Consider the following 10,295-nt stretch of genomic DNA (forward strand, 5'->3'; position numbering starts at 1 on the left):
GGACCCCTTCCTATAAATTGGATGGTCAATTTATACTTTCATCATATAATAGCACAGTTATCATTTCAAAAGTTTGTCTTTTTGCTTCAACTAGCTAGAGCAGAGTACGAATGCAATATTCCTTTAGCCCACTACACGGTCAAGTCATCTAGATTTCTTAAAACCAGTGCCCAAGGCCCACTCCAGAACAATGAAATCAGAATCTCTGTGGTCTGGACATCAGTAATTTCAAGAAGTGCCAGGCTATCGCAGATATCTCACTTTGAGGAATCAGTCTATCAGGAATATTCATTATAACTAGGAATGCAGAGATATATTTTGACCCTCACAAGATTGAAAGACTGTATTAACTTTTAACCTTGTAACAATTATCAGATCACGACTGCTCCTTCATCTCATTGTAATTGCAGTTCACATTAGAACTCTAATTTAAGAGTTTTGGTCAGGTGCCACCTAGACCTGCAAGATCAGATCCTCCAAAGTCAGAATTTAAGATTCCTCATGGAATTTTAATCCCTAATCCTCCCTAAACACACACACACACACACCCTCATACAAATGATGTTGTGACTCTTATAATGTTATGAGACTCATTTAGTTTTTTCCATGCAAACAATTGCAAAGCAAGCCAAAATTGGTTTAGTACCTCTTGGCCCAACATCTGCAAGGTTAACAAAAGGTTGAGGTCAAAGGAAGATTTCTTTGGAGAGTTGCTCAAGTGTTATGCACTTCAATTTAAGCTTTAAAGAGCCTGGACTGTGTTCCCTGAGCCCAAACATCTATACCAAACACATAACAGGAAAAAAAAAAAAAAAAAAAATTAGACTGGCCAACTAGCTGTCTAATAGAGAAGTATCTATTTGGCAACAGTCTACATCCCAAGATTTTTAAAGAAAAGGATGCATGAATGTTTCACATACAGAATAGGCTTGTGGCCACATCAAACTGGACTTTGCCAGTTCTAGAACTAGAAACCTTCATAGAGCAAATCCCTGAAGGGTGATATACTGGAAACCAAGAACTGAGGAAAGACTCAAAGGGGACACCTGGGAAAAAGCACTACCTTTATCAGTGATTCTTAAGCTTGAGTGTGTATGAGAACCTGAGAGCTTTTTAGACCACAGCTTTTTGGACCCTACCCATGGAATTTGATTTAGTAGATTTAGGGTGAGGCCTGAGAATCTGCATTTCTAACAAGTACCCAAGTGATGTAATGCTGCTAGACAACACTTTGAGAACCACTGGCCTACATAAAGAGAAAGACCAGCAGAGAACTTCAGGAACAAAGAAGATTCTCCACCAAGCCCCTGGTGGAAGAGAGGGTGGAGGGCAGAAAAGTGCAGACATAAAATCTCAGTGCTCAAAACAAGCTGACTTCTTGCTCCTGGTCAAATCAACTAGGGTGGGTGAGTGGATAATAAAAGAAGGGCTTAGTCCTAGTCACTCAAAGACCCAACTGACTGAACCTTTATCATCTTCAAGTGGCTTCCACAGTCATCCTAGGTGCAGCCATCCAACCAGCAGATGAGAAGGGAATGGAGGAACACGCCAAGAAATTTTTGTGGAAACGGCCTGAATTTTTGTATCCATACTCCATTGCTAAGAACTTAGTCCCATGTGTAGACCGAAGAGGAGTGAAAAAATGTAGACCCTGGCAGGGCAGCCACATCTTAAGGGAAAAAGAATCTCCAGCACACAATCCAATAGTCTTTGCTATCAAATCCCTTTCCCAATGCAGGCTTCCAGCCTTATCAAGTCTTGAGCATAGCTTTAAGGAAAATGCATAGCTAATTAGACATTTACAAAAATGAATGTTTGTAACTAAAAGTGATCAAAGGATTTATTATCTGAGTAGAAAAAAATTATAAGACCTATCCAGGGTAGGGCCAAGTAGCTCAGATAGTGTGTTTACAGAAGCAGTAGAGAGGAAACACAAAACTGCTGTTTTATAACTCTATGGGGTTCCTCTCTTTTAGCATGTTATACTACGTTTTTAGAGATTAAGTAAATTTTTAAGTAAAATAAATCTAAAGATTTTAGAATTTCACATTTATTCAGCTTGTTATCCTTTATTTATCAATCATTCTTAAAGCAAATGACAAATCTACTTTTCAAAGATGAAGGAAGGCCTGCTATTACTGAGGATATCTCCAACATTCTATGCAACTCCAAAACCAGGAATGTTTCACACAACTGCAGCACTCTGCTTTTTAAGGCGATTACCCTTAATGTATGCATACTCATTTGCCTATATTTGTCACAAAGTGAAATGGCCTGTGACATCTCATGATTGATAAGGCTGGAGTCAAGCCATTTACATGACTTCTAGATATACCTCTTTTAAGACTCTCCAAGAGCAAATTAACCAATATACGCCATTTACTGAAAAGGGAAAAGAAAAAAAAGAAGAAACATCCTTCATGGTCTTTCATTCATTTCATCAATGAGGACACACAAGGCAGCATCTTTCTCTATAATCTGGTCTCTCCTATGACCTGAATTTTCTCTTTGCTGTTCATTCTGTCCAGTACAATTGTTGCTATCATCAGCGTCCATTGGTTCAGTTTTTACTCTCATCCCTGCTTCGGAATGGGGCAAATCATCAGGCAAAGAAGCCAAGCAATTCTGAATCATCTCAATGACTCGCTCCAAGTGCTTTTGAAACCGTTCAGCTGTTTCAAGGCGTTGACGTTTCTGCACCTCCATCATGACTCTCAATGTCTCTCTTGCTTGGTGGGGTCGGTATTCATTTATGAGATGATGCACATGCACAAAAAGCAGCTTAAGATCTTCTAGCTTCTCTTCTCGTTTTATACTCCCAGGGCTTCTTATCAAGATATCTAAGAGGTCTAAGAAATTAATAAGAATAGACATATTGAGTTTTCTCAGTTCTTTCTTGTGATCAAACTGCATAGGATGAAGCCGTTCGATGCCCTGACTTTCTAAAGGGCGAATGATAAGATCGTCACATTGAAACTGATTGCCAAACATCATATAACTGTCTTTTATTGGAGGTGGAGGCTTGGGAGCTAGGCCTTCCTGAATATTTTCATCTGTATATTCCTTGATGTACTGCATTGGAGGTGGCGGAAGGGCACTCACTTGTTGTGGCTCACCCATTGCAGAAGATCAAAAATCTATGGAAATAAACCAAAAATTTAGAGTCGAGCTACAAAACAAACCTGTCACATTGTATACTACAGACAGAGTATTTTCTTTTTTTCCTTGGCAGTTTGGGGCCCAGGACAAAATGATCTCCTTAGTTTCTAAAACAACAGAGTAAGGCTGCCATCTTTTTCTTTTTTTTTTTTTTTTTTTTTTTTTTTAACATTTTTATTTATTTTTGAGAGACAGAGAGCCTGAGCATGAGCAGGGTAGGGGCAGAGAGAGAAGGAGACACAGAATCCGAAACAGGCTCCAGGCTCTGAGCTATCAGTACAGAGCCTGATGCGGGGCTTGAACTCACAAACTGCGAGATCACGACCCGAGTGAAAGTCAGACGCTCAACTGACTGAGCCACCCAGGCAGCCCCTGCCATCTTTTTCTAATTAGCATTATATCTTCAATCATCTGATAATTTTTCCTTCTCTGCTTAAGGTTTTCATCAGCACAAAAAAAGTGTAGTATATTTTCATCTATAAATAAAATCTGGATTCCTCACCAGTTATTCCATTTCTCTACTCCTCTCTACAGCCAAATTACACATGCTGCATATTCATTTTTGTCATTATCCAATTTGGCCTCAACCTACTAACTCCACAAAAACCATTCATCAAGGTCATCAGCAATCACCAAACAAGCAAATCCAATGGATATTTTTCAAAGGTGATTTTACTCAATGATTCTTCAGCATTTTCTTCTTTTTCACCACACTTCCCTTCTCCCTTGGCTTCTGTGAGCCTTCATTTATGTTTCTCTCCTACCTCGCTGGCCGCTCCCTGTCTAGCTCCTTCACTGCCTCTACTCCACCCAAATTTTAATGTTGGCATGCTTCAGAGGGTTTCTCTGGGGCCCTCTTCTCACTCTAAACTAGGGCATCACAAACTCAAGTGTCGAAGGGAGAAAGCAAGCAACGAAAACAGTGAAGCACTCTGGGGCAAGGATTCAGATGAATTAAGCACATGCATGCCAGCCAGATCTCAAAGCCTCCAGCCATTAGATTTCATGTGGGAATGAAAAATCATTGTTCCTCAGTTTCCTGATTTCTGAAACGAGGACAAAAATCCAGATTTTATGCAGAATCTCTCGATTTTTAAATAGTGGTAACTAATTTCAGAAAGTGTCAAGTTCTGTGGGGTCGAAAAGAATTTATCTACAACAATCTTCGTGGTCTGCAGTTTTAGACCTCTGCTTTACAGTCTCCCTTGCGTAATCTCAGTCAATTCTACAGCCTTAAACACCAATTCTATCACTGGTTCTCAACCAAAGTCAATTTTGCCCACTAGGAGACATATGGCAAAATCTGGAGACATTTTTACTTGTCACAACTGGGGGATAGAGTGCTACTGGCATCTAATGGGTAGAGGCCAGGGATGCTGCTAAACCCTTACATGACAGCCCCCAACAAAGAACTATCCATCCCCAAATATCAATATATTGTGCCAAAGTGGAGAAATCCTGGTCTATGATTTAGGACTCTGTACTTTCTACCTCCAATGGAGACTGCCTCAGTTTCTTCTGAATGTCTCATAAAGCATTCAAAAAAAGAATTACCTCCTCTCCTCCCTATCACAAATTTATCAAGTCCTGCTGATTCCACACCTTCACTATCTCAAATTCATCAGTTCTGGCCAAACCACCATTCCTTCTTGCCAGGGATATAATGGCTTCCCCCAAGGATCCTTCTGCTTTCACTACTGTTCTTCCACATAATAGCCAGCATTAATTGTTTTCATCCCACATTCCTTCTCCTTCACTATATCCTAGCAGAACTGTCTTTAATCTACTATTTTTACACTATTCTTTAACTATACTATACTATTAACTATAATCTCTTCTTTCAGTCTTTCCACATGCTTTTCTTCCTGCTTCAGGCAGTAGCTTAAAATGTCACCTCTAAAGAAAAACTTACTTAATTATTCATCAAAAGCAGATCCTACCTTCTTTTATTCTCTGAACCGGTATTTGATTTCTCTCCCTGAGCAAACTACAAGCTCCATAAGAGGAAGGACTCTCTATCATAGTTCTATGACCACAACCTTGTACACAGAAGTTTCATAAGCATTTGTTGAGCAGCTTCATCCATGTCAAGACAACTCCAAATCAATGGGAATTTGGAAGTAGGTACAAACATCTTTAATGTGTATTCACTCTTTTGGTTGTTTACGGTTTGTCTGATATAGGACAATGAGTATCCAGGGATGATGATTATGACAACAGATAATATATGAGACATACTACGTGCCTTTTCTTGTGGTTGTGAGTACTTTTCTTGTGGTTGTGAGAAAAGCTGCTTCCGTTTTGGAGAGGAGACAATTGTGGCTCAGAAAGGTTGAACCACTTGTATAACGTCACCAAGTAGTAGAGGAAGGATCCAGAACCTAAAGACTTCAAACAGTACACCATACTATCTTTCAATGATAAACAAAAAAAAAAAAAAAAAAAAAAAACACTACCTCCATTATAGTGTTGCTTACAATCTATCAAGGAAAATAGATTAAAAAAAAAAAATAACTAAATAACTAACTACAAGTTTTAAGGCTACTACAAAAGACCAACAGATCAAACTACCAAAAATAAATCTAAAAATTCCACACTGGAAAATATATCATAAGCAAAATTAAAAGATAATCCCATTCTTCCGGGAGAAAAACACAAGTCTAAAAAGGAGCAAATACTAGCAATTTTATTTTGACTTTTTAAAAACATATTTTCTCTGACTCCACCCCCACTAGAAGGAAAGCATTAGGACTTCAGGAACTGCCTGTCTTGTTCACAGCTCTACCTCCAGCACTACAAGACCCTCAATAAAAGTCCAATGAATGAGATTTTTCAAAACCTGTGTTTTTTAAAAAACAGAAAAATAGACAAAAGAGGACAAGGAAAATGCAAATGCTGAATAAAGGCAGGAAAGTATTCAGACTAGTACACTTTTAGAAGCAAATTTTAAGAATTTTCATCTAACAGACTATGAAGATTTCAAATAACCCATCGTTCAACAAACATCAGAACACCTTCTATGTGACAGGCACTGGCTTCCACAGAGGTCATACTCTCCTTTCTCTCATTTTCTTCAGTGCCATCCCAGTTTTAGAAGCAGCTCTTAGCTATTCTGGCCCCAGGGAAACCTGTTGGGGTGGAGGGGACCCACCTCAGTTCTCATAGAAGCCATCTTCACAACCACCACATAACACTCGTGGCTGGTGGGCCAGTACCACCCAAGAGAATATGGGGCAATTCTCATACACAAGTAACAGGAAACATACACATTTGGAACTTAATTTGGCAGTATCAAAATTTTAAATGCTGATATTCTCTGAAGCAACAATTCTACTTCTAAAAATTTATTCTACGCAAATATTGGCACAAGTACATAAACTTGTGTGTTAAGGGTGTTTAATGCAGCACTGTCTGAAGAGTATAATCCATGACTTCATCAATATGAGCGGTGGATAAGATATTCCTATGTAATATAAGACAGCCCTAAAGGAAAAAGGGGTGAAACTACACGGGATTGGAAGGTTATAAACACTGTGTTCTGGGGGCGCCTGGGTGGCTCAGTCGGTTAAACATCCAATTTCGGCTCAGGTCATGATCTTGCGGTTTGTGAGTTCGAGCCCCGCGTGGGGCTCTGGGCTGACAGCTCAGAGCCTGGAGCCTGTTTTGGATTCTATGTCTCCCTCTCTCTCTCTGCCCCTCCCCTGCTCATGCTGTCTCTCTCTCTCTCTCTCTCTCAAAAATAAATAAACTTAAAAAAATAAAATAAAACAAAAGACACTGTGTACTGTTTCACTTACAACACATGATAGCTGCAAACAGTAATAATCAACTTTTTAAAAACAAATATAAATTCAGACTTACAGAACGTTGTGTGAAAAGTACAAAGAACTTTCCATATTCTTCACCCAGATTCTCCAAATGTTAGTAACATTTTCCCTCATTTGCCTTATTGGTTTCCCCCAATACTCTACCGCATACCCCCCAAACAAGAATGTTCCCTTATAACAAAATTATTACCAAAATTACAGAATTAGCACTGATCTGGTGCTTCAAAATCAATTTTAGACCGCCCAGGTTTCACCCCACTTAATCCGTTTTCCAAAGGCCAACTACATGACAGGTACGTCTTATATCCTTAGTCTTCCTAACAATTCTAAGAGTTAAGTACTACTGTCAGTTTCATTTTCGAGAGGAAGATCCCGAGTCTCATTGAGGTGAAGTGTTTGCACCAGATCAAAAGGCTAGCAAAAAGCACAGCAGGAATTCTTATCCTAGGTCCTTTTAGCTGCAAAGTAGCAGCTCTCTTAAATCAGTAAACGATGAATCTTCTAAATGTACAAAAGGAAGCTGACATATTACAGACATTATTATTATTATTTCCCTATCACTTCTCTAGAATGAACTTTTCAAAAGCAACGTCTTTAGTAAAACCAGCGCCAAGCGTTACACACGGTTATCAGATTTAAGAACCACCTTCTAGTGTTTGCTCCACGCTGAGGGCTTGACCAAAAAAAGGAAGGTATTCCAGGGTCCCACCCCCAGACATATGATTCATTTCGTCTACTGTGAATGGCACCGCGGCAATGTAGCTTTTAAACATCCCCAGATGAGGGGCGCCTGGGTGGCTCAGGCCGTTAAGCGCCGGGCTCCGGCTCAGGTCATGATCTCACGGTTGGTGTGTTCCAGCCCCGCGTCAAACGCAGAACCTGCAGCCTGCTTCGGATTCTGTGTCTCCCTCTCTGTCTCTGCCCCTCCCCCGCGCACACTCAGGCTCTCTGAGAAATAAAAATATAAACCTCTCCAGATGAATGTGACCATTAGGCTTGGGATCGGCCTCCCTTCTCCAACTCCCCCCCCCCCCCCCATCACACACACACTCCCCCTTAACTCAGCCGATTGGACCGCCTCCCGGAGGAGGAATAGCTGCAAATAATACTGGGATGGTCATTCTCAAATGACACAGGCCGGAGACCAGAGGAGTCTCCAAAGCCACACAGGTTAGCAAAACAGCGGCGAGAGCCTAGAACTCTGGTCTCCCAACCTGCAGTCCGCCTCCGCCTCCCCATACGGAGGAAGGGAGCCCTGAGCCCGCCAGGCCCCGGGTATCTTCCCCCCGGCTCCCCACCAGCAGCAGCGAGGCCGCACTCTCCGAGTGACCCGGGAGAGGAAGGGGACAGAGCATACTCCGCTCCAGGCCTCCCCCATTCCCAGGCCGCCCAGAGGAAGCCCCGAGGTCCGGAAGAAGAAATGCCCGCGGAATCGAGCCCCAAGCCGCCACCGCCCACTCACCTCAGCCCAGGGTTTACACTGGAGCCGCCTTCGCCTCCGCAACCGAAATCCAGCTTCCGGCCACCTCCTCCAGGAAGAAGCCACTGACACTGTCCCTTGATTGGCTGGAAGCTCTGTCTTTTAGCCGAGGCCCTAATCCCGCCTCAGACCAGTGGCTTGCTAATGCGCCTGCGCATATATCCCCCCGTTCTGTGGTATAGTCGCCCGCGGGTTTCAGAGTGGGGGTGAATGTGTTGGTACTTTCTGCCAGTGAAAGTAGCTGCTGCGAGCTCCATTCCTTTTTTTCCTTTTCTTTCCCTTTTTTTTTAACATCTGAAATTAAACAACTCATTCATGTGCCTTATATAAAAGTTAGAAGATGCAGATAAGCAGGTATTTTTTTTAATTGTATCTACTGTAACCGCACCGTCGAAAATAACATTAAAAATTGTGGTTGAACTCTATATGATTAATTATTAATCTGGAAATATTTGTGAACACGATTGGGAATCAATAACATATTCTCAATTTTCATTTCCTCACTGTGTATTCACATATGTTTTCATTTATCTAATTATATTTCCAGGTAACAGATTAACAGGTTAAAAAAGATATCAGTTAAAGATTCTTTTGGAGGTTATTTTCATAAGAAGTCACAAATTTATAAGTTTGTGGGAATCTCACAAGAGCAAATTGGACACACACACAAAAGGTTGTTATTCTGATAAAAGTTCTCAACTTTACCTCTTTAAGATTATTTTATTTCATTTTTTACAAAATTAGGGGGTTCCAAGTATATACAAGTGTAGAGAGAGCAGTGTACTGGTCATCCACCCATTAGATCTAGACATTATTTCATTTCAACATGCGACTCCAAAATAGATGGACTCTTATTTTCTTCCATAACCACAGAACCATTATTTCATCTAAAAATAAATTAGTAACTATTTAAAATCATCAGAATCAAGTCATTATTTGGATACCAATTATTTCAGGATCCAATAAGCCTTCATGACTGGCTGATGTTTCTTTTAATTACCTTTTAATCTAAAGGTTCTGTTAAGTAACAAAAATTCAACCCAGTAAATTTTAAAGATCCAATTGGTTTTATTAATATATTCATGAATTGGACAGAATCCCATCTAGCAAGTAAAGGAGAACTCCAAATATTTGTGTAAAATGGAAAGTTTTTATGCAAAAGAGGGTTGGTACAAGGAAGTTATTAGCAAAAGAGAGGATTGTTTCACACAAGGTCACATTCCCTTAGTGGGAAGAGCAGGGGCCTTATTGTGAAAATTACTTCATCTTTCTTTGGGAGTCTGGGGACAATGGAGAGGGTCCATGTGATAGATTAGCTCATTGCTGCTGACCAGAAAATTCCAGATTGGTTGGATTACCATACCAAAATTCCACTCTTGAAAAGGTTGAAACTGCATTTAAGTCTTGGTTTGCTGTCCTGTGACACCTGACTCCACATTGGGCCTGTGGTTTTCTTTGTAATAGCCTTCCTTATCTCAATTGTCCCCCCATATCAATGTATTTGTTGAAGAAATCCGTTCACTTGTGGGCACACCCCAATCAGACTTTCTCCCTGACTAAGGCCAATGTGGCCTACACCAGGGCCTATGGTGGCCATTCTTAGTCCTCATATTCCTCTGCCCTTAGCAACACTTGGCACCTTTGATCCTATGAATTTCCCAGGACTCCATTCTCACTTCTTAGTGGGATCTCATCCAGGTGGTAATATCCAGGTGATATCCAGGCCTTGGCAACACACTCTTCTTTGTACTCAGACCCCCTTATCCAACAGTGTCACACATCTTTACTCAATTGCAAAGACTCAAATCTAAAGAGTTATCTGTTACTCC

General features: G+C 40.7%; 1 protein-coding gene across 3 annotated transcripts; it reads right to left on the reverse strand.

The window, feature by feature from the left end:
- Positions 1-1,812: 1,812 nt before the first annotated feature.
- On the reverse strand, positions 1,813-8,545 carry MED7 (mediator complex subunit 7). 3 transcript variants are annotated; one of them, XM_019464527.2, is made up of 2 exons: positions 8,449-8,545; positions 1,813-3,137 (listed from the first exon to the last, which is right to left on the reverse strand). In XM_019464527.2, the coding sequence occupies exon 2, from the start codon at positions 3,118-3,120 to the stop codon at positions 2,419-2,421; it is 702 nt and encodes a 233-aa protein (XP_019320072.1). In that variant the 5' UTR covers positions 3,121-3,137; positions 8,449-8,545; the 3' UTR covers positions 1,813-2,418. The 3 variants fall into 3 exon arrangements, with proteins under 3 accessions (XP_019320072.1, XP_019320074.1, XP_019320073.1); XM_019464529.2 differs by lacking the exon at positions 8,449-8,545 and adding an exon at positions 8,344-8,366; XM_019464528.2 differs by lacking the exon at positions 8,449-8,545 and adding an exon at positions 7,633-7,750.
- Positions 8,546-10,295: the final 1,750 nt, after the last annotated feature.

The sequence above is a fragment of the Panthera pardus genome, unplaced genomic scaffold (genome assembly GCF_024362965.1).
Source record: "Panthera pardus isolate Hobbes unplaced genomic scaffold, ASM2436296v1 HiC_scaffold_2, whole genome shotgun sequence".
In the NCBI taxonomy this organism is placed as follows: Eukaryota; Metazoa; Chordata; class Mammalia; order Carnivora; family Felidae; genus Panthera; species Panthera pardus.

Bases quoted from the DNA above. Each gene is read 5' to 3' on its own strand.
- MED7 (XM_019464527.2), bottom strand. From the start codon at position 3,120: ATGGGTGAGCCACAACAAGTGAGTGCCCTTCCGCCACCTCCAATGCAG.